Source organism: Manihot esculenta, chromosome 4, assembly GCF_001659605.2.
Source record: "Manihot esculenta cultivar AM560-2 chromosome 4, M.esculenta_v8, whole genome shotgun sequence".
NCBI lineage: Eukaryota > Viridiplantae > Streptophyta > Magnoliopsida > Malpighiales > Euphorbiaceae > Manihot > Manihot esculenta.
The window spans coordinates 5,358,751-5,384,061 of record NC_035164.2 but is presented as its reverse complement, the minus strand read 5'-3'; the positions used below and the strand labels follow the sequence as shown (position 1 = coordinate 5,384,061).

General features: G+C 32.5%; 2 protein-coding genes and 1 pseudogene across 5 annotated transcripts; 2 read left to right on the top strand and 1 right to left on the bottom strand.

Annotated features, from left to right (window-relative positions):
* On the top strand, positions 1-2,860 carry LOC110613405 (DNA-directed RNA polymerases II and V subunit 8A). The gene is made up of 5 exons (XM_021754500.2): positions 1-136; positions 595-675; positions 1,662-1,819; positions 2,219-2,313; positions 2,552-2,860. Exons 2-5 carry the CDS (start codon positions 600-602, stop codon positions 2,661-2,663), a joined length of 441 nt encoding a protein of 146 aa, XP_021610192.1. The 5' UTR covers positions 1-136; positions 595-599; the 3' UTR covers positions 2,664-2,860.
* Positions 2,861-4,792: 1,932 nt separating this feature from the next.
* Positions 4,793-6,265, top strand: LOC110613404 (annotated as a pseudogene).
* Positions 6,266-6,363: 98 nt separating this feature from the next.
* On the bottom strand, positions 6,364-23,311 carry LOC110613403 (probable helicase CHR10). 4 transcript variants are annotated; one of them, XR_002487609.2, is made up of 18 exons: positions 23,029-23,310; positions 22,942-22,949; positions 22,628-22,706; positions 22,357-22,517; positions 22,101-22,232; positions 21,547-21,727; positions 20,647-20,782; positions 20,434-20,545; positions 20,214-20,303; positions 18,906-19,013; positions 13,050-13,247; positions 12,282-12,407; positions 11,554-12,200; positions 9,142-9,287; positions 8,167-8,331; positions 7,288-7,402; positions 7,104-7,186; positions 6,364-6,491 (listed from the first exon to the last, which is right to left on the bottom strand). XR_002487609.2 is itself a non-coding variant. In XM_021754497.2 (17 exons), exons 1-17 carry the CDS (start codon positions 23,207-23,209, stop codon positions 7,162-7,164), a joined length of 2,610 nt encoding a protein of 869 aa, XP_021610189.1. In that variant the 5' UTR covers positions 23,210-23,310; the 3' UTR covers positions 6,981-7,161. The 4 variants fall into 4 exon arrangements, 2 of the variants coding, with proteins under 2 accessions (XP_021610189.1, XP_021610190.1); XM_021754497.2 differs by lacking the exon at positions 6,364-6,491 and having other exon boundaries at positions 6,981-7,186; XM_021754498.2 differs by lacking the exon at positions 6,364-6,491 and having other exon boundaries at positions 6,981-7,186; positions 22,628-22,762; positions 23,029-23,156.
* Positions 23,312-25,311: the final 2,000 nt, after the last annotated feature.

Below are 25,311 nucleotides of genomic sequence, written 5' to 3'. Positions count from 1 at the left end.
GACGTTTACGCCAGTGTATCTCGCTCTCTGTCCTTGCTCGGTTGCTACTGCCCCCTCCCAGCTTCTGCGCAGCCCATAGAAACAGAGCTTCTAATTCAAAACAGCTTCTTCTTTTTTTTTTTTTTTCTACTTTTCTGTAAGCGTCTCTCTCCTGTTCTCACAATACAAACCTGTTATATGATTTCAAGTTGTTAGAATAAGAAATTAAGCATGTCATCTAGGGCTAGGAATTTTTTGGTCTGTAGTTAAGGGCTTCATTGTCTTTTATTTACTTGCATGTTTTGTTTCTTGGAAGTGGAGGAATCTATTGTCCTTTTGACTTATTGTGTTTGAAACATTGAACGGAAAATCAAGTTCCTTTATGGGAATTTTTACCTTCTGGGTTTAGTTTTGTTTAGATGGTTTTGAGCATTTATTGTGTTTTAGAATTTTAAGGGTTTGTCGTCAGCTAGCTGCTATACTTGAAAGTATTGGTCTTTGTTGTTGTTAACAATTGTATTGAGTTGGGGATTCCATTGTGAGTACTTTCTTCTAGTTCTTTTTTCTCTTTGGTTATTTGTGAGTACTTATTTTCTATTGGGTTGAACTTTGCAGTAACCATGTCGAATATAGTTCTCTTTGAGGATATTTTTCTGGTTGATAAACTGAATCCAGATGGTAAAAAGTTTGATAAAGGTAGATTTTCTAATTCCTCTCTTTAGTTCTTGAGTTGCCCTTTTCAGTTTCTCCTCCTCTGTGTGCATCTGTTTCTCTATCTATCCTTAATCGCTCTAGATTCATTCTCTTTGGTTTCTAATATATGCAAATTTGTTTGTATCCTGATCTAGTCATATTATGATATGCCAGATACATCAGCTAGGTAAATCTTATGTTGCATGTTACCAGTTTAGGGATGCAACTTTAACCTCGCCTTTAAGGTTTATTCATGCCAGTTTTGACTAGTAATGCTCATTTTTGGATGGATGACATTGTATGAGAGTGAATAGCAAGAGCTTGATCCATTGCTCTAATGTAGCGAATGAAAAACTGAAGAAAAAGGAAGATCAAACCCTTCAAAGCTAATGTTTTCTTCTGAAAATGGTGTAAAAGCCATCTCCATGTTGTGTTTAGTAGTATTGTTTTGAATCTCAATTATTGTCTTGCATTTGGTGCTTTTGTAAGACAATCACTTGTATTTTGTTCTCTGCTTTTTATTTTGTAAATTATATGTTCAAGTTTGTTCTGATAGCATATTAATGTACAAGTTCTTTAGAGGAATCTTTTTCACAACTCTGTAGCAATTGTTCCTTAGCAGGCACAAAGTTTGGGAAATTGTGAGCTTCATGAAAATGTGCTCCTAAATGTTAATGCATATTCAAGAGTTAAACCCATGATCCCCTGTTCCACCAGCTGTAGGAAATGTATACATATGATGTTATTTGGGAAGGATATATAGATGCTAAAGTGACTTTTTGACCTTTGCAATAGTATTTTATTTGCTAATATCACTTTTGACAGAATAGTTTATGATGGCTATGAGAAAAAGGAATGCATGAAACACCTTTAAATACTCTTATGTGAGAGCTGTATGCATTGAGTATGTGATTAATCTATTACTTCTTTTGAAATCAATTATTTATTCAGACATCACAAGTTTACTAGTTATTTTTGTGTTTATGTAGTTTCGCGTATTGAAGCACACAGCCAGAACTGTGACATGTTCATGCATTTAGATGTGAACACAGAAATATATCCAATGGCTGTAGGTGATAAATTCACTATGGCATTGGCGCACACTCTAAATTTAGATGGAACACCTGACACTGGGTATTACATTCAGGTAAATCTTTTTGTTTTTTTTTTTTTTAAGTTTTACAAAATTATTGGTTCTGGAATATCTTTGTAAAAACATAATTTATTACCTGTTTGCTTTTGGTTATGTTTTTTACATATCCATGTTTTAACTATCGACTTTTATTATGTAATAGTACATCGTATTGTTGTACCAAGTCTTTGCTATTAAGAGTGGTCTGCATACTTCTGCTCCTATATGCACCTGCTGTACTCTACACATTGAGTTTGTAGATTACTTGGTTTTATGTGTTTATTTATCAATTTCCTTTTTCTTTCCAGTTATTCAAGCTTTTTATGAGTGAATTCACTATCTCTCTCTTTTATGATTTTGTTTATGTTTCTGTTGGATATAATAATATTTTGTATTATCTTTTCCGTGTTGCAGGGAGCGAGGAAGACCCTTGCAGACAAATATGAATACATAATGCATGGAAAGCTATACAAGATCTCAGAGGAAGGTTCAGGAAAAGCAGTTAAAGCGTAAGTTTTGGAACTTGCAATGTCTCTGTGTGTGTGTGTGCGTGTTGTACAGTGTAATTACATTCATTTTCATTATGTAGATTTGTACTTATTTACCAGTGCATTTGACTCCGTCTTTGAGATTTGAGTGCTATGCCACCATCGCATGTGCTGTTTCGCATTACAATCAGTTTTCTCTTTGACATATGTATTTCTGAAAGACTTAAGCGGATTTGGTTGCTTCTGATTTTGGCTTCAGGGAGATATATGTTTCATATGGTGGACTTCTAATGATGCTGAAAGGAGATCCTTCTCATGTCTCTCACTTCGAACTTGACCAGCGGCTATTTCTTCTTATAAGGAAGTTGTGAAGCCCTTGTTCTAATTTGATTCTTTAGCTGTTGTTCCTGATGCCATCTTATTAAGGGCAAAATTATTGCCTTGATTGAGATTTTCTCACTTGTCTTCAGTGTCTAAACAGAATTTGAACATGGACAACTTAAACTATGTGGTGTATTTGAATCTTATGTGGCTAATCAGGCATGTAACTTAAAGTTTTTTTTTTTAACTGTAGACCTTTTTAAAGTTGTGGTGAATGCTCCTTTAGTATCATCTGTGGAGGATTTGATTAGATGTGGTAAGAACGGTATTTTGTGGGTTTGGCTTGTTTGTTTGATTATGACTCTTGTATAGACAATTAGGCTTGTCTTCTGTCTCATTCATTGCCTTGAGAGCAGACTCCTCGGGTAATATCTCTGATTTGGTCTTAAATTTTGAGTTTTGGTGGAAACCTTGTGTTCAAAAATTGAAGTTCATCTGTGGATTCTCAGGACTTGAATAACTTTATTAAGAAAAAAAAAAAAAAAAAGAAGACCCATTTATCAACTTAATTTAAATCCACAAGCAATTTTTTTTCGTTCTAAATTCCTCTATCCAAATAATGTTGGTGTTGACCCAGCATTAAACAAATTAAGAAAAAGAGATGAAGAAAAATTAAATAAGTTGAGATGTTTTTTTGGTCGAAGATAAAAATCCTTGTATTAATAAAGTGGGCTAAGCGACAAAGTAGAAAGATTAAAGGCTCAAACGAAAAAATTAGCCTAAGACCCCAGGTAACCCTAGTAGAGACCAGAAATTGTGCCAGCGTGATCTGGGAACGCAAGTATCACTAGCCTTCAGAAACACCCAGCAAAGCATAAGTTTCTCTGAAACGGACCCAAGAATAACAAGGCATAGCATGCAAACCTAGATTTGTTCATAATGGCACCCACAGCCAAGGAAAGCAGAAGGGATCAAATCTTTTTAAAAAAGAGGGCACTCCATACCAGAGTCGAAACAAGAGACATACTGAAAAATAGAAGGGCACTGCCTAACCATAACGTCTTGAAGGTCAGCACTTGAACAAAAAGAAGAAACGGGTAAAGACCTCAGAGCTGCTATGATTCAAGCACCAAATATTGTACCTCCTCAAAACAGAAAAACCTGAAAGACCAATAAGCAGGAGGAGAAAAAGTGATATAGACCGATGAAGGCAAACTGCAAAAGATAAGGTGCAATAGCAGGAGAATTCGCCGTTTCGGCTACCACACTAGTGTATTCCATTGCCCTCTTTTCATGTAGATTAGTAGCTATAAAAAACGTTTTTTATCCGATAACTATATAAAAACATCAATAAAAAAAAATAATTTTAAAAAAATACGGATTTAAAAGAAAATTTACCTGAAAAATGCTAAATCTGCAAACCCAAAATAAAAAGAAAATAAAACAAAGAAAAAAACCCAATCTACAGGTAATCAGATACAACTATTAAAATATTTATTTTTAAAGAAATGTAGAATGCAAATATTAATTTCCACATAATTAAATGGTATATTGTTTAAGATATTTTAATAATTTCTCACAAAATAAGATGAAAAATCTTTAATTTTATCTATAATATATAGAATGGGCAAAATTACCCATGGTTTATTTATTAATTAAAAATCTACATTTATTTTGATTGGCTATAAAATAATTTAATAATTTATTATCTTTTAAAACATTTAAATTGTATTGATTAATTAATTTAGTAGTTAAATAGTTTTTTTAAATACTTAAGTTCTATTTCATAAAATTTTTATTATAATTTAAAAAACATATGAAAAAATAAATTATTGAATAATTTGTAAAATTTTTAAAAAATAGCTAGAATAAAAATTTATATTTAAAAGTCATACTGAAGTAATATTATTAGTGTCAATTTGAATTGTCACTAAAAATAAACTTAAAATTCTTAATCCTATTTAAAAATTTTACTTCCACTAAATTAATTCAAAAAATTTATAAAAAAATAATTAAGGAAACTCAAACATTCTAATTTTTTTAATAAAAAGAATTATTAAGAAAATTAACTAATATTTAGACATTTATATTTTAAGAACAAAATTGTAAAAAAATAAAATTAATATAAAGTTCAAACTATAATAAAAAAAATAATGTAAAGAGATATTAGGATCAGTATTAGTTTATAATGTAATTTAAACTAAAAACTTGATATTTATAATTTTGACATAATTCAAAAAATACTTTTTCATTTCTTTAAAAAAAATTTTCTCCAAACCTGTCTGGGCTCCATTGGTAGATTGGGCCAAGGAAGTGGATAGATTGGGAGGGAAATCTTCAAAATCGTAAATTCCATGCAGATGCATTCCATCATCTCTCTGTTATTTTTCTCTTCCATTTTTCCTTTCAAATTGCTTCCATCTTCTAGTTCTGTCGAGTTGCAGGCCACAGCCGGTGACCTCATTATTCCCTCCATTAAAATCAGGGAATAAGCTCCCCACCCCTTTGAGCATTTCTTATGGCTATGGCACAAGGAACCAGACTCAGACTCGGACTCTGCTCCTTCAAGCACCCATTTCTCTGGAATAATTCGCCTTCTATTGCTTCTACCACCACCACCACCGCTGGACCAATCCAGACTTGTCTCTGTCTTACGTGGCTGTTCCGCCTTCTTCATTCCAATGCCTTGAACCCACTGCCACAACGATCTCCGGCGTTCCCTGGAGTAAGATATATGCAACGGCAACTGCCTTTTCAAAGATTATTCTGCTCCGAGGCCACTGGTGACAAGGAGAAGATGAAGAAGAAACCGGTAAACACAAAAGTGAACTTTTCTCCCTCCGATTCTGATTCGGATTCTGAAGACGATCAGAACAAGTATTGAAGCCAAGAAAGAAATTGAAAAGAGCAAACTCCCTCCGCCTTACGATCCCTTTAACAAGAAGCCCGTCATTGAGGATCCCGATAACCCCAAAGACCTTCAATTCATCTTTCATAAGATGCGCTCTGAGGGCCTTATCAATAATGCCGTCAAGATGTTCGACGCATTGTCCAAAGATGGCCTTACACACGAGGCTTTGGAGCTTTTCTCTCAAATCAAGGACAAGGGCCATATGCCAGACGTAGTGGCCCACACGGCCGTCGTTGAGGCTTATGCCAATGCCGGCCAGTCCAAAGAGGCTCTCAAAGTCTTCCTGCGCATGCTGGCCTGCGGAGTTGCTCCTAATGTCTACACTTACAGCGTCCTCATTAAGGCACTCGCTGCTGATGGGAAATTAGCGGATGCCAATAAATATATCATGGAAATGATGAGCAAGGGAATGCGTCCCAATGCAGCTACATACACTGCAGTGTTTGAGGCATATGCAAAGGAGCAGAAGGAGGATCAAGCCAGGGAGTTTCTACAGCAAATGAAGGAGAAGGGATTTGTGCCTGATGAGAAGGCTGTGCGGGAGATTCTGAACAAGAGGGGTCAGGTATTTAGAACTGTCATCAACATTCTGTTTAAGTAGTAGTTGTTCTGGGAATGCTTAGTCTAGGCATCAAAGTTTTGAATTTTACCCTGGATTTGTGCAACTATAAAGATTATAGATTCTTGGGGTGTTTCACATGTGGGGTTCTTTTTAGCTGCTTTAATGGCTATGCTGTTTCATGGATGCTGCTTTTCTATGAATCTAATTTTATAAGTTCTGGTTTTTTTCTGTGCAATATGCCTTAAATTTTAAATATGAATCTAATTTCATAATTTCTTAGCCCATATATATTAAAGTGGACATGGGTTTGTTGAGCAGTGAGTTGGGGTTGTGGCCGCATATGTCACTGGAGTAAACATACATGGTAGGTTGCTGCTTCCATCGGATTTCATGCAGAGAGAATAGCTACGATGAGCAATTGGATAGTTTAGTTGTACCGCTTCATGATGTTAAAAGTGGCATATCAAATCAAAATATTAGGACAAATAATTAACAAATTAAAATTTAATATTAAAAAAATATTTAAAATAAGTCAAAATTCAATAAAATATAAGGGTATTTAAGGCAAAATAGATATTCAATGTGCCACACTGCAAAAATACTAAAATTTACTTATTTTCCAATTATTTAATGTCCAAATATTTACTCCACAATTTAATACGTGACTTTTTATAGTTTAAACTTTTATTCATACAGTATCCTAAAAGATGAGTTCTCGAGACATGTATCAAACTTTTGACTAAAAAAATCCAATTTATTAATAATCTTCTAACTCTAACCTTAATTTCTTTGACAAGAAAACTTAACTAAATCAAGGATGTTCTTCATTTAATTACTTGACATAATTGACAAATCAAAGCCTAATGAATCATTTTAGTATACGCGAAACATGCATGCTCTAATGATTTATGAACTAAAATTGAATAAAACGGTTATTAGCCATCAGATATACAGATGCCTCATTTTGCTAAATTCAACTGAACATGGTAAGATCTTTGATACAAATATAACCCTCACCTAGTTCTATGAGTCGACTCCAAATGTCAAGAACCTCACAAAGACAATTCCACAAGCTTCAAGATGATCGTCGATAATAATACCTGAAAAATATAAGATGAATGAGTTGCTTTGCATGTATGGACAGATGATAAAGAAACTAGCTTTGGATTTTTTTTTTTCCTTTGACTAAAAGAAGACATACACATATATCTTTGTGCTATAAATAGAAGCGTATTTTCGTAGAAGACGTTCTACTGTGTACCACTGTGATCGATCTGATTCATCTTGATACCCAATTCGAGGCATGTGGATTGAAGCTTTATGGAAAGATCAAATGGAGATACATTAGTTTAACATGATCAAATGGACATAACTTTAGATATACAAAACGGGGCAAAATAATTCTCAGTTGACAGCATCTCTGACTCTGGCTGTCGCTGAACAGCAGCAACCTGAGAAATCTGTATCATGTTTAATGGAGTACCATATTCACCAGAGAAGATTTTTACTGAAGCAAAATGCTTGATGTTCAAGGTTTAGCCAAACATTTAAAGACAACATGCCAATGCCAATGAAAAACCAAATTAATGCTTCGTTTGTTTACAGTTTTCACAGAAAATATTTTCCAACAAATAACTTATGTTATTGTCTAATTTTAATTTAAAAAATAAAACATATTAACAAATTTATATATAGACGTATTAGTAAGATTCTTAAAGTGTGAAAAATAACTTCTTTTAAAAAGAGAAAGCCATTTTCCTTAAAATGACTTCTTTTACTGAGAAAATATTTTTCATTGACTAATTTTCTTGAATTTCCCAAAAGACAAAATATTTTTTTGAAAAATATTTTTCGTGAAACAATCAGAGCCTAAGATCATTTATCTTGTTGCTTAACATATAGCGGGCTAGATAAACTTGCTGGATTAACTAGAGACTAACAGTCTGATGCATGAAATGCCTTCCACCTAGAAGTGTTACATAAAAGAACAAAAGCAATGACGATAACCTTATCTTTGCGGTTGGAATGGACAAACAATGAGACATCAAAACAATTAAACCAAACTTGTGGGAACTTTTACCAGAATTCTTAGCTGCTGCAAATGAAACTTTGGATAGGCAACGCTCCAAGTCGAGAATAGAGATATTACTGCGGGGCACTTTACGCCTAGGATTATATGATTGCACAACAGCTAAAGCCACCCACCGAGGAGGATCATCTTCCAAGCTCTGTCTGTCAGAGTCCCCTGCATAGCAATGAATTAGCTAAAGACTATAAAATCATACTTGAAAAAAAAAAAAGGCAGTAAGAGAATACATAGCTTGAATAGAACACGGAAGTTAAAAAGGAAAATCTATCAGAAAGGTGCAAAATTTAACAGTAAATTACCAAATCGATTTGTTCAGAAGGCATATATATAATTTGAAGATTTTTTGCGACATCATCATCTAATGTGATGATATTAGTAATTGACCAAACTGAATGTCAAATTAATATACCAATGGTACATTATGAGAAGTTCAATAAAATTGGTTCAATAAATTCTTTCCTAAATGCACTAAATACATCGCTCTTAAATACAGTCAAAAGGCAAAACATGCATGCTCATGTCCATGAATTAATTCATATATCGAATAAGAAAGAAGAAATTTTGACCTAATAAAAAAATATATATATATATATAACTGACATTTTAAATAATAAATTGAAAACAAATTTCTGGTTGACACAAATTAAAGATCAGTCTTCATTACCAAAAAGCAGCATTATAAATCCATTTAGAATATTAATTTTTTTTAATAGCTGGAAAATGAGAATGAAAACACAATGTGCATGCTGTAGTTTGTCTAATTCTTCCAGACAGCTTATATTTGCATGTTGTATACTGTGAATAGAATAAAAATTTGTTTTATTACTGATTATTATTCTGTTTATTGCGTGCATCCCGAACTGCCTCTCAGCATTATGTTGATGCACATGGCAGAGTAATTGCATATCAAAAGCAGCATGGGTAATAAAAGAGCAGTGTCAAAATAAAGTGAATGCAAAAGCTAACCATTAATTCTTATAAGATGGAGATCACCAAGATGAAGGTCCCCAAATTCAGATGCCCGTTGATATGCATCAGGGATACTTGTAGACAGCTTGGCCAGTGCATCAAACATTCCTCCATGGCCCCAATTTCCAGAGTTATCAGCACAACTGCCAAATTAATATCCGAGTCACACCTAAGAGTAATGCACATTACTACTTGACAACATTCAATCATTTGAGACTAGTCTATTTTATAAAAGAAAATACTCGTCTTAAGAGTTAGAGAAATAGAACTGAACTTGTCCTTGGCAATATGATAATACACCAAGGGGGACTCCATCATACCGACTCTAATTGACACAATTCCAAACTTAAGAAATGTAACTGGATTCCATTGCATGGACATCCATGGACAAAATAATCCCATCTACTTGTGATATCGTAATTGCTTTTGGGCAGCAATGATACTGGTATGTGTTAGAGTCCTTAGAAATGGATCGAGTTATGAGTCTATTGTTGGAATTTTTTGGGGCCAAAATTTTCTTTTTGCGATCTATAGTTGCAATGAAACAAACTTATTAGAGAAAACTTGAAAATCTCTCGAGTTGAAGTACTAAAAAACTTTAAAACTTTTTTTCTTAATTTCTTTATTAAATTATTGCATTTAAATACAAGAGGAAAACATAACCATCCCAAAAACAGGAAACCATTAAACATGGAGGATTACCCTCCATCTACTGAGAAAAAGCAAAAACTAACTTTCATTATCTACATCATGAGTTAACCACTGAGAATATGTTTTAACCACTAAGGACATGGCTAAACCATTGACTAAATGACTCTTGAAAATAGGACAACTCTCAAAAAACTAACTTGCATTATTTATTAACATTACTCCCTCCTCCACTATGCGCTTGTCCTCAAACACAAATTCAAAAAATTTCTGAAAATTATTCAGTCAGTAGTTGATCCGTTGCGAGAGTCATCTATCTGCTAAATCCAGGCAGAATAATTTCTTGCACTGATGTCCTCGAAAAAAGGGTCCATCACAGTTAAAACAAAATGCTTTTCGCCATATTTCTCCATCTCATTGCGATGATTAGTTGAAGGATTTGCAACACATATAGACCAATTTTTCCATTCATAGACTCTTAACATGCTCGTGGCAGTGACTAGGTTTGTTGGTTGGTGAAGTTTCAACTCTACAGTGATGTATTTTTACAATCCACTGATATAAAACTGTATTTTTTATCTTGGGTGAGGCTTCTAGCTCAAGAGACAAGAATCTCAAATTGAGTTTTGTAGTCAGCAATCATTCATGTCTGCTTTAATTTTGCTAGCTCTTCCAATTTATTACTAGGAATCGGTTGTCTAAAACAGAGATTGCATTGGTGCTTGAACTCTTCCCAAGTGAAGTTAGGAAAATCTTACATTAACCACAAGAACCATAGTTAAGTTGTACCTTCCAAATGAAAAGTAGTCAGACTGACCTTTTCTACTGCAGAGGTCTATTGGTGTCGAAAGAAGTGCTCGCACCTGCTGAGCCATCCTAATAGATTTTCTTGACCATTGAAACGAGGGAAATTTAATTTGGTGAATTTTGGAATAATCATACCATTGACTGAATTGTTTAAACCCGCTAATCCTACTACCTCTGGATGAGATGAGCGAGAGTGACTGCTTCCCTCTCTCATAGGTGTTGGGCAAGAGTTGGTAGTGTCACGAGTAAGAGATTCCAACTTAGCACTTAATTCTTCTTGGCGAGTCTTGTTGGCAGCTTGCCCTTCCAAGAATAAGGCAAGAATTTAATCAAGTTGTTGGATTGAGTCACCCATAACCCTAGGCTCTAATACCAAAATGTTGAAGTCCTTAAGGATCGAGTTATAGGTTTGTTGTTGGAATTTGCTGGGGCCAAAATTTTCTTTTGCGACCTATGATTGCAATGGAACAAGCTCCTTAGAAAGAACCTGAAAATCTCTTGAGCTGAAGTACTCAAAGCCTTTGGAAAATTTTCTCATAATTCTTTTATTGAATTGTTACACTTAAATACAAGAGGGAGACATAATAAAGGATCATCCTTCTATCGCTAAGGAAAAGCAAAAACTAACTAACACTATGTATATCATTGGTTAACCACTAAGAATATGGTTTAACCACTAAGAACATAGTTTAACTACATGACTTTTAAAAATAGGACAACTAGCTTGCACTATTTGCTACCAGTATGCTTTTTAACTGAATATTTTTATTAGAGATAAAGAATGTCCAGAAAAGATGACTGGTTTCTATAACACATAACTTCTAGTCATGGATAGGAAATTAATGCTTGCAGCTGCGGAAGTTTCAGAATCATATCCAAGTAGGATACAAGAGAACAATCATTCAGCACCATCAGTTCTAAGCACATCAAACAAGATGCAGAACAAGGAAATACCTGAATATTATGGTGGGCTCAGATGGGCAAACTTTTGCTGGATCTGTACAATCTCCGAAAACAAAATGAAGAGAACCTGAATCTGACAATACATCACCATCCACAGCTGGGTCAGGATCTTTAACAGACAACGAATGGTATCCAAGTGATTCCCACTTGAACAACTTTTTCTCCTCAGCTTTCTTCCTTGCAGCCTCAAGTTTAAGATGCTTATCCTCAGGCAAGTTCCTTCTATGCCCCAAATCCAAGACTTGGTTGCCACTTGATTGTGATGCTTCCTTAAATTTTCTGACCCATGATTGATACATTTCCTCATCAAGCCCATGATCATAATCTACAAAAGCAGAATTTCCCCCACTAATGACATCAATTTGATTAACCTCATACTTGCTATCCGTCCCTCCCAATCTCTGATCATCACGCATAGCAATTACTTTCGCTGTCATAGCATTCAATTCTGGCATGTTTAGTTCGTCTGACTTTTCAGTACTGATCTCAGAAGGATCAAACATATGTAACCCAAATATGATAGATTTCAAGTCAATAGTTTCAACTCCAGATGTTCCCTTTCCATTCTGTTCCACAGTATCATCTCCTATAACATTATGACTAAGCAGCAATTTCCTCTCTGCTCTCCGCATAATAACCTATAGCCATAAATTTGAAGAATCGATAAGTGATGTAAAAGACATCAATAAAATGTTATTTGGTAATATACAATATCTTACCTCTTCTACAGTATGCCTTGTAACCAAGTTTATGGACAACACATGATTCATTTGACCAATCCGGTGAGCCCGCTGCAAAGCCTGCTTGTCAACCTGGGGATTCCAATCTTGCTCATAGAATATAACCTGTGCATTATATTTGTAAAATGTAAAAGCAAAATGTGGCACTTAAAAATCAATGCTACCTCCCAAGGAACTAAGCATCTATTCAGACAAAATTATACTGCCACAAAGTTCTCTGACATCACAAGGCATATCAAACACAAGTTCCTAAAACATATTCATACTCTTTCAGGAAGTCACTTTAAGTGGAAGCAATTATTACCCGGTCACAAAATTTAAAAGAAGCAGGAGGGAGAGAAGAATCCCATGCAAATTGAATTAACGAGGAATTCTAACTTTAAATGGTCTGGACAAGCCTGCATGTCGCTACATGGACTGATGAGTGATGATATATCCATAAACCATATCAAACTAAAATTAGCATCATAGCAATCAAAATTCATCACAGCCACACTCTCTATTGGCTAAAACTTCTACTCAGGAAGAGATCTTTTAGTTGATTAAAAAATAATTCCTTATGAGAATAAAATTCAAAATCTCAGCTTATACATCACCTAGAAGAAAAAAAACTAATAAGCTATACAGTTAGAACAATATTATGAGAAATTTCTGATAGATAAAACCATTTTTACTTCAGATTGACTAACACATTAAAGAGTTCATACACCAAAGGCCAAGTCTTGTAAACTTTTAGATAGAACCCACCGTATCTGCAGCCACAAGATTTAAGCCAACTCCCCCTGCTCTTGTAGATATCAAGAAAACAAAAGCACTATTTTCGTCAAATTCAGAATTCATCTTCCCTAATTGCCCACTAAAACTTCTTATGGCAGCAAAACGTTCCTCAGCCCGAACTGAACCATCAAGACGCTCGTAGGAATACTTGCGCAACTCCAAAAAATCCTACATCACATTAAATTTCATAATTAGCAACTGTTAGAAGCATAAGAGAACTAAGTTATTCAAGAGCTATTTGAGATTTGGCTCCATAAAAACTCGGCTCATTCAGAAAACAACTGAGCCCAAGCTCAATATTTAGACTTGCTTTAATAAATGGGTCTAACTTGAGCTCAACAATATTTGACTCCTTAAGTTTCATGAGCTCGAGTCTTTTCTAAGTCCAAGAGTAATCTCGTAAACAAATTTGTTGGTCAAGCTCATGAGTAAGCTCATTTACAAGGCTCATAAATACATTTGATAATAGATTTGTTCATAAGCACATTAAATAGGCTCATGAGTTATATCATTTATAATTTGCTCAAATATTTATATTAGTTTTATATTTTATATATTTATAGTTAGATTTATTTTAATGTTGAATTTTTAAAGATAATTTATTATTTAAAATTATAGTATATTCATTATAAAAATATATATTTATAAAACATGAATATTTATAATTTAACTTTAAATTTATAATAAAAAAATCAAAATGCTATAACTACATATAGAAATAAATTTAGTATATTAGATAACAAATATGTTCTTAACAAAAAATAATAAATACTAGATAATAAATATTGAGCAATATTTTTCAAAAAAAAAATTAATATTACAAATACTTTTTTTTGATAAAAAAAGGTTGTAAATACTCTATTAATATTGATATAAGTAATATTATCTTAAATCCTCTCCCCATTTTAAATATTGATTTGTATTATTTCTCCCCCTTTGATAACTTTTAAATATTCAAAAGACTAAGTAATTGTCTATTTCTTTCCCTCTAGTTAAGTAACTATACTATTAGTCTATCTATTTCTCCTCCACTACATATCTTTTTAAGTAGACACTTTCTTTGTAATTTTAAAAATATCTCCCTTAAATCTATCTCCCTGTCTTAATCGATAATCATTATTGTCACTACTTTCATATGCTTATATATGTCCTCTTATGATCGTTCTCATACTTAATATTGCTTATTTAATTTTATAAATTAAAATGTTTTTATAATTTAAATATAAATCAATACAATAATATTAATGAAGTTTGTTTATAATGTATATACATAATTATGTATTAAGTTGATTATACTTATATTAATAAATTTGTTTTATACAATATTTATATACTAATAGTCAATGACAATACATTAATAAATTTACTATAAAAATATCTCTTGATACCAACATACAAACTATGTAGCTTTAGTCAAAATTATATAATTTAAATATGAACTCTTTCTGTGTCTTAGATTAAATATTTATATATAAATTTATACATTTGGTATATATACTTTAATTAATTTTACACAAAACTTAATACAAATATTGCATCAAATGATTATTAAATTTATTATTATATAACCTCAAACTTATATTAGATGCACTTTATATAATTAATTAAATGATTTAATTAGAATTTGAATCAATAAGTGTTGATATTTGAAGTTACAAATAATAATAACAATAACAATAATGTTGAAAGCTTAAAATATTTTAAACATTTAATATATTATCATATAATAACTTTTTAAATTGACTAATAAGAAAATTAAAAAGAAGTAATTTTTAAAAAATTACTTCGTTGGGAATCAAAAGAAAGAGTTTACATAGTTTAGTGCACTATTGGACCAAAGGTCTAAACTTTATTATTGCTTCACGTTCCAATAAATATATGCAGTCTTGCAAGTGCTTAAAAAACTTCCCATAGTCCCACCTCAAAAGTTTACGAGAGACGGAAAAGTTTAGCTTTTATATAAAAGTACAACCCTCTTCTCAGTTTTTCATATAATGAGAACCAAAATTTTGGCTTTAAGAGATTTTAATTAAATCAAAATACTATTTCAAGTCTCTTTAATAAATTTTTAGTATTTATTTTTAATATTTATTTTAATTTTAAACAAGTCGAGCTCAAGCTTGACTGTTCGTAATTTAAACGAGCTGGAATTCAAGCTTGACTTGTTTAAATTTGATCGTGAACTCAAACTTTTTGAGGATGCTAACTAGCTGAGCTTAAGCTCAAGTTTGCAACAATCCGGTCCAAACTGACCCAAATAACTTTTGAACTCATTTTATACTTAGCCCCAAAATGGTTAACCCAAGGTATTTAGTAGTTTTTAAGCTAGCCAATGTATACCCCTTAAAAACTGATGTGGGACGTTTCACTCTCCCCCGCTAAATTTTGCGACGTCCTCATCGTAACTAAATCGGATACAATTGCTAAGTCAGGACGGGATCCTTGAGTATTGTGGTTAGCTAGTGCCTCGGGCGGCTCCACCTCGTCTCACATAGATAGCCCTTTCCTCGCAGGCCCACGAGCTATGCATAATTTTTTCTGACCCAACCTGGCTTTGATATCAATTGTAACAATCCTACCCAAATTGACCCAAATAACTTTTGAACCCATTTTCTACTTGACCCAAAATGATTAACCCAAGTTATTTAGTAGTTTATAAGCTGACCAATATATACCCCTTAAACACCGATGTGGGACGTTTTACTCTCTCCTGCTAAATTTTACGTAAAAAGATAATATTTGATATCTACTACAATAGAAATTATAACATATTTATACATAAGAGACTATATCTAGAAAGAAAAGGAAAGGAAATCAAGACTATGATCATGCAATCCCTAAAATTAAGCAACTAATACATCTATCAATATTTACTTCCTATATTAACATATTTAATTCCTATAACCTATAACACTCCCCCTCAAGTTAGAGCATAAATGTTAATCATGCTCAGCTTGTTACATATATAATCAACTCGAGTCCCATTTAGAGCTTAGTGAAGATATTTCCTAGTTGTTCTCCAGTTCGGATATGTCCGGTTAAGATTATATTCTGTTGAACCTTCTCACCAACAAAATGACAATCAATCTCAATGTGTTTAGTCCTCTCATGAAATACTGGATTGGAGGTAATGTGAATAGCTACTTGATTATCACACCACAACTTAGCAGACACCGAATTTGTGAACCTAACATTTGACGCACCCACGAGACTTCACATACGGCTTATACTATGGCTCAAAGGAGGGCGAAACCCGTTTATTGACTCGAGACACTTTAGGTAAACGGTGATATTTGGCAAACTCACAATCTAAAACAGACAAAGAGTGAAACTGTGGACATAACTTCTTCAAGGATGAGAGAGAAGGATGCCCCAAATAACAATGAACATCAAAAGGCGTTAAACTCGTGGAACATGCAAGACCCGTTTATTGACTCGAGACACTTTAGGTAAACGGTGATATTTGGTAAACTCACAGTCTAAAACAGACAGAGTGAAACTGTGGACATAACTTCTTCAAGGATAAGAGAGAAGGATGCCCCAAATAACAATGAACATCAAAAGGCGTTAAACTCGTGGAACATGCAAGAGATCTAGGTAGTTGCTGATCTAAGACGTAAAGACCCTCTGACTCACGTCCTCTATCAATAATCTCCTTCGTCGAAAGATCCTGAAAAACATAATGATCAGGAAAGAATGAGACACAACAATTCAATGCACGAGTGAGTTTACTAACAGAAAGTAAATTAAAGGCGAACTTAGAAAGACATAACATAAAAGATACAGAAAGAGAAAGGGTTAAGTTGACATGTCCAGAACTCATGATAGAAGATTTAGTGTCATTAGTAAGAGTAACATAAGAAGACGATGCATGAGACTTAAGATTAGACAAAAGGGTAGAATTACCTGACATATGATCGGTAACACCAGAATCAATAACCCATTTGGAGGATTAAGACACAAGACATGCTATAGAGTCACCTGACTCGACAATTGCAGTGATAGGAGTTAGAGGATTTTAGAGACGCCTAGTATTGGGTGAATTGTGCATACTCATCTGCAGATATCAAAATTCTCTGATCAGAAGAGGCCTCAACTGTCATATGCGCCATTTGTGAGCGCTGATTCTTATTCTAAAGTTTTTGGCATGTCTTCTTAGTACGTTCAGGTATAACAAATGATTTCACTGGTGTTAGAAGTAGAAACCGCTTTCCTAGGACGCTGAAATCCTCTACCACCATTAAAACCTTCCCTGTGTCCACTTCTATTATTCTGTCTGCCACTGTTATTGCGATTAACAAGAGCACTAGGGGTGTGTGAAGGACTTGGAGACTCTATACGCAACACCTTAGTGAACACATCATGTAATGATGATATTTTAGAATCAAAAAGAACATGAGATTTAGCTGTCTTAAACTCTGGAGGGAGACCTGCAAGAAAACTCATAACAGCCATTTGCTCTCGTTGAACTTGTTGAGTTTTCACGTCTGTACTGAAAGGCATCAATACATTAAGTTCCTCATACACTCTTTTAAAATCCATAAAATAGGAGGTCAAAGTTCTATCATTTTTCTCAGCTCGATAAAACGCCTTACACACATCATAAATATGAGAAATATTCCCTTTGCCAGAATATAAAAATTCCAAATACTCTATTAATCCTTTAACAAATTCACAGTGATTAATAATATTGATTATCTCACTATGAATAGAATTTCGGATCTGCAAAAATAATCGAGCACCATCTCTCATCCAATCTCTCCTAAATTCATCAATTGGAGGATCCTTGGTAAGATGATCATCCATTCCGATACTTCATAAATAAATATGGATAGTCTTATTCCAATTCGAAAAATTAGATCCATTTAATTTGTGTTCTGTGATTTTAGTCATCACAGGAATCATATTTATGATGTGTGATTTTAGTCATGAGAACAACCAATCCAAAACAATAACAACAAAAGAAACACAGAATCAAAAAAACAGCAGGTGAACAGTATATGAACGTGAACAGTACCAAAAAAACACCTCTACCAAACACCCAAACGGCATACGAACCACAGATCTAACGAGGGGGCTGCGAGGCGACTCCAGCACTGGTGACTGGAGCAGCGACGGACAGGCGACGCACCTCCACGCGCCAGCGAGTGGGACGGCGGCAGAACTTTATCGCGGTGCGTGAGGCTCACTCGCAGGCCGAACGCCCGTTAGCTCTTCAGGGAAGTTTCGCCGACGCTCCGGCGTCCTTCTTAGGTGGGCGGTGAGATCCAAATGTTATCCTACATAGGTAACCCAAATGAACATAGCCTAAGTCTTAAAAAAATGAATAGAGCCCTAAGTCTCTAAAAAAAAAATTTTAAATTTCTATGGGAGAGGCTCTGATACCATGTAGAAAGGTAATATTTGATATCTATTACAATAGAGATTACAACATATTTATACATGAGAGACTATATCTAAAAAGGAAAGGAAATCAAGACTATGATCATGCAATCCCTGAAATTAAGCAACTAATACATCTATCAATATTTACTTCCTATAACCTATAACAGAAACATATTAACGAGACTTAATCAAATCGAGCCTCAATTAGACTCATTAATCTCATTACAAACTGAGCTTGAACTGAACACAAGTTCAATAAATTTTTCATGAATCGAGCTCGAGCTAACATAAGGAGCTCAAGTTTTCAAACTTTTTTACTAATCGCTTGAACTTCCAAGACTCAACTCGGCTTGACTCGATTACATGCCTAGTCACTTTTTTAGCAAAAAGGAAAAATCAATTTAAGCTCAAGGAATTTTCAAAACTCAAAGCATAAGATACCTGTAATATGTCAAGTGTATGAGTCATCTGAGCAAAGAGAAGAACACGATGTCCAAAATCATGAAGTTTCTGAAGTAGCTTATCCAAAATTATAAGCTTTCCACTAGCCTGGAGGTGAAGTTAAACAAGGGAAAAGAAAGGCAAGATAAAGGAGTTCATTTGGAATGAATGCAAGAAAGCAAAACATAATAATAATAATAATAATAATAAATAACCCATACCAGGGTTTGGGAAAAAATTTTCCAAACTAGTATAAAAGTGGACTTTACCACATCTTTAATATTAAAAAATCTTTATTTTCATAAAAATAAAATAAAATAAATTAACCCTTGACATATTTTAAACATGCAATGTGTGTGCGTAATTAAAAACCTAAAACAATTAAAATAGAAATTTAACCCCACCACTTGTGGTGATTTAAAAAAAAAAATGAGTTTTACTATTTTTTTGATATATGGTGACTTTCACCATATAAAACTTCAACCCCCAAATTTCTTAATTTTCGATTTGTATCAAATTTTTTGTAGCAATATTACATTAAATATTTTCTCTACTATGTTAAGTTCATATAATTTATCGATTATAATATATTTAGTAAAAAATTATATAAATTTGTTGAAAATAATTTGTTAATTTGCATCAAAATTACTAACTATAATAGAGTTGAGAAAATATTTAGTGTAAGAGTGCTAAGAAATATATTAATATAAATTGGTGATTCAAGAATTTGAGAGTTAAAGGTTGGGAGTTTATATGGTGAAAGTTACCGCATACCAAATATGCGGCAATGCTCAATTTTCTTAATTTTGTTTTTTCAAAAAAATTGCAATCTCTTGTCAAATGTGGTAAGAGTTTAAAAAAAAATTATTTTATGATTATTTTATTTTTAAATTATATATATATAATTATATATATCATATATAATTTTAATTTTTCAAATTTCTATATATATACGCGCATACTATGCTTACAGCATGTCAAACATGAGGTAAGTATTATTTTATTTTATTTAAAAGTCAAGTCTACCGCATTTATAGTCTACATTTACCCTAGTTTGGGAAAAAATATTTCCAAACCCTGATACTATATTTTTTTACTTCTGCCTTGAATAGGCAAAATGCCTGCAAAACATGTAGATTTAACCTAGTGGAATCAAAGAAGCAACAGAGTTTTGCCTCATACAAATCAGACAGGTTTATAATGTCTATTTATCACTTGTTCTTTATGGAGTTATAGGAAGATGAAACCTGGTTCGCACCCTGTACCTCTTAATCCCCATACAACATAAACAACAGACAACAAGGCTACCTGAACTAGGTGTTCACCCTCTTCAAAAGGCTCAGGCTCAATACCAGGAAATAGGTAAGGATGGCTACATGCTTTTCGTAGTTGTATTACCTGACACAAGGAAGAATTAAGTGGTGAAATTAAAAAAGCAACATGTGAGGAAAAACACCATCATATTCAGGAAAAAGAGCAGTTTGCTATAATATGATGATCAAGGCCACAAACTGAGAAGTTAGATTACAATATTCTGGAGAGATTGATTATTAAAAGATGACAATGCCAGAAGTTTTGGGAGTTCCTTCCTCAATATTGATGTGTACACACTCTTTTGCAGGCTGACCAGTGGAGCCATCCTATGAAGGTCAACGAAAACATAAATTTAAAATTAGTCTTTCTGGACAATGTTTCCTATGTAAAATGATATACACTAAAATTTGGGACTCAACCAACTCACACAGTAATCTCAGTAAGTGGTGGCAGCACTAAGTTTCCACCCTCTATTAGCTTAGATTTTGTTCTTCTTAGCATTAAGGCTTTCATTATGCATTTTAAAGTCTTCAGCTGCCCCTTCACCTTGGCTGCATCAAGATCTGTTGAATAATAACAGGAGTTGCCGTGTTTCAGTATTAAAAACCTCATCACATTCACAACCAGAAGCAGGCATCCTGAAGTTAAAAGCAAAAGTAATAGCTCTTTGAACCATAAAGGAAAAAAGGGAGACCAAGGAGTGCCAGCATCAATAGCAATATTGATTATCAGAAATAAAAAGTGATACCATCCAAGGTCCACAATTTTTTTATATATATATATCATACTATCAACTCCCTACAAAAGCACTCCATTTCCTGCAAATGTAATTCTCACATATTTAATGCCAATGAACAAACACTGAGGACATGATCCCTAAAACCTAGCATTTACATCAGAAAGCAGCAAAGGTATAAGAATGGTACAAATAAAAACAAAATCAAGTAACCACTTGTCATTTTATTTCAGAACTCAAATACCAGAAGGGCTGCACTATTAAAAAACAATTAACAGTTGCACAGAATATTTGAAAGTAATTTGATTTTAATAACATCTCGTCATTGAATTCATATATGGGACCATATGGGTAGCCAACAAAATCTCTCAAATCAATGACCTGTCTTCTTTCTTGCTAAACAAAGTAGTGAAAGAATTCACTACTCTTCACAGGCGAATTACAACTTACTGAGATCTATAAAACCATTTGAGCTCTGGAAAAGAATGAAAAAATTAAGGAGAAAACTACAAGTCAAATTACAATAATGCAAAGCATAATTTAGGAGAAGCCGGTTCATATACTACTTACTAAATCAGATAAGAGGATAACCTGATGTAAGATCCCCAGCTTCTTTGAATGTGGAAAGGAACTGCTCATGTTTCCCAAACATTGAAGGCATGCAAAAATGCAACAAAGCCCAGAGTTCAGTAAGATTATTCTGAATAGGCGTGCCAGTCATCAATAGCCGTCTTGGCATGAGGAAGTGCTCCTTGAGAATGTTATATAGCACCTGTTTAGGTTTAGCTTCAATAAGTGGAAAATAATGTTACTAACAACGGACATGATCCAAGATCTAGTTTTGCTATGGGCAGCACGTACAAATTACTCGAGAAATTACAAAGCACTCACCAAGACAGAAAAATATTTCAAACATACAGACAAGAAAAAATCATTATGAGCTATATTATGGTCCTTTCTATGATCTTTTCTTTTCTTCCAAAAAAAAGGCTTTTATTACCATACTGATAGTTTTTCCACAATTATATGATTCGATTTCTGATGAACAGGTGCAAAATAATCCAAATTTAGAAAGCCTAATCAAAATTTCAGAATCCAGCTGTGAAGCACAATGCAAAACAGAATTAATGCATAATTAGACATACACTTGAAGGATTTTTAAGTCTTTGAGCTTCGTCAATTATTGCATAATGCCAAGGAATTTGAGAAAGAAAATCTTGATCCATCAATGCTATATCATAGGTTGTCAAGAGCACATCAAAAGGCAAGAAGGAACCCTGTAAACAGTATGAAACTGTTAACACATGCATTTTAGATTGTAGAGAAAAGACTAAACTTCAAATTAAAACAGAGAAACAGGAAACTGAATCCATGAGAGGATGGCAAGGTTCCAAAACTCACATCAGTTGATGAGGGATGCTCTTTTACATGTTCATACAATGCTTTGCGTAGATTGCGCCGGTGTTCTTTGTCTCCTACATACCTGAGAACCTTCAGTTTTGGAGTGAATTTGGCCATCTCTGAAACCCAGCCATCTGTAACACTTAGAGGACACAGTACCACTGCAACAACAACAAAAACAACCCCAAAAAAAAATGTCAATGCAGGTCAGTAACAGAGATTTCAAAGCATTCAAACTTAATTAATCAAACAACAGGCTTCCTTAACTCACAAAATGGTCCATGTGACATCCGGTGAACTTTCAAGTAACTTAAAAAAGATATAGCTTGCAGGGTTTTCCCCAGTCCCATCTGCCATTGACTAACTCAGATTCAAACCATAGTTGAAAACAATCTCATAGCAATTACTGTACCATAATGAAAACAATCTTATAGGAATTAGTCTAAGGATTAAGAAGCATAGACCAATTAAACTCTATATAGCACCTAAATTACGGCAATCATTAACATTATTCTTCAATCTTATAACGAGTTTAATAGATTTTCAGGTTCCGGTATCCAAATTCAAAGAAAGGAATAAGATAACCTCATCTCCTGCACCAAAAAAAAAATTTCCATTAGTTTTCCATTAAGTTTCCTAGGGACGAAAATTGAGAAGACGAAAGAAAGCTACCGAGAATAACATTGACACCGAGAAGATATCTCCGTATAAGCCATGAGAGACCTTCCACTTGATGAGGTTTCAGCGTGGCTGTAACCCCAATTTCTGTGGCGTTTATGGGGCAGTCACTGGCTCGTACGTCGGCGTCGATTATAATAGTAGCTGCCGCCATGAGGCGCTGCTCGAAATTCATAATTTCGTTCTGTACGGTTGATCGGTCGTTGGCGGTTTGGAAGGTGGAAGAGCAGCTTGGAGGGAACGCAGGGGCGGAAGGGTTTGGATTTTTAAATAAAAATAAAATGGACAGTTTTTTTTAACAATAATATGGAAAAATTACTATTACGTCTTGTATTTGATAGAGTAATTAATTAATTTTTATTTTTTAATCACTTGCGTAAAATTTTTCATATTTTATAAAATTAAATTAATTAACCTTTTCAAAAAAATTATTTATTTATCATAATAATTATATTATTTATTTTTTTAATTATATATTATTTTAATTTATTTAATAAAACCTATAATAAAATAGACAAATTTTTATTTAATTTATATAATATAAAAACCTCATTATTTATTATTTTAATTTTTAAAAATATCTTAAAATATCTTAAAATTTTAAAAATTTATTATTTTCCGTTAAAATTTTGTTGAGTTAAATTTTAACCGTTTATAAATAGTTGATAGTTATTGTGAATTTTAAATTTAAAATTAAATACTTTTGATTTATATATATATATTCATGACGAGATTTAAGAATTAAATATTAATTAATTTAAATTTAAATCATTTAATAAATGAATTTAAAAATTGATGAAGCAAGTGAAATTAAATTATGTGTTGACTGATTTAATTTAGTAATAAGTATATTTGAAATATTTGAAATTCTATTCTTTTTTAATTTTTAATTTTTATTTTAAAAAAAATTAACAAAGCAGGTGAAATTAAATTTTTATCGTAGCTGTGCATATTATCTTGCAAAAGAATATAAAAATTAACAGAATTTCATTAATTTTTAATGATTATTAAATTATTAAATTTTTAATTTAAGTTTTATAAGAAAAATTAATATGATAAAATAGATAAATTTCAAGTATGATCATTTGAGGCCATAGGATTGATCTTTCATTAAACGTTTTCAGCTTTAGGAGTGGTTCGTTTTGAAATATTTCAAATTTTTTTTGCAAGTAACGGTAATAAATTTATTTTTTCTTGTCTATGAAGAATATAGAATCATCGAATAATAATAAACCAGCGCCTTTCTCGCTTTATGGTGAATCTTTCATAATAAACAACTAGAATATTGTGTATGATATATTTTTATATCTAACACATACATAAATTAAGAATAAAGCTTCTCTCTTTCTGATTCAAATGCCATTGTCTGGGTTTGAATAAATTCTCTTTTAATTTTATATATATACACATATATATATAAGTATACTATCTTCATATGTATTTAGTCCTTGCATTCTTGTTTACAATTTTACATTTTAATGTATAATTAAATAAAAATTATTATTATTTAATATTTTAATATTAAAAAACTCATTAATTACTCACTCAATTTTAAAAAATATATTAAAACATTATAAAATTTTTTTAAAAAAATTATTAATTAATCATTTAATTAGTTTACGATAAGTATTTTATTATTTAATTCCTATGATATAAAAACATTATTAGTTACTCAATTTTAAAAAATACATTAAAACATTATAAAAATTTTAAAAAATCTACTAATTAATCATTTCATTAATTTAGCAGTTAAGTATTTTACTATTTAATCTCTATAATATAAAAAACTCATTAGTTATTCGCTCGATTTTAAATATTATAAAATTTTTAAAATATCTACTGATTAATCATTTCGTTAGTTTAACAATCAAGTATTTTATTATTTAATCTCTATAATACAAAAAACTTTTTAATTGGTCTCTCAATTTTTAAAAAATGTTAACTAATTAGTCTTTTTGTATGAATGATACTTTAGACTTTTTGCGTTAAAATTTATGAATGAATTAGTTAGTAGACTTTTTAAAATCTTAAATATATTGTAATGTATTTTTTAAAATGATGGACTAACTAATGAGTTTTTCCTTATACTATATGGATCAAATAGTAATTTTCCCTTTCGTTAAAGGGAAACACGAAGAAAAGGTGAAGAGAAAAAGCTAAATCATAACGTAGTAATCATGGCAGCTTATAAATGTTTATGCATGAATCCGTATAAATTATATATACTGTGAAATTTGGATAAAAACTAACTCACTTCATCTCAAAGAGTGACTAAGA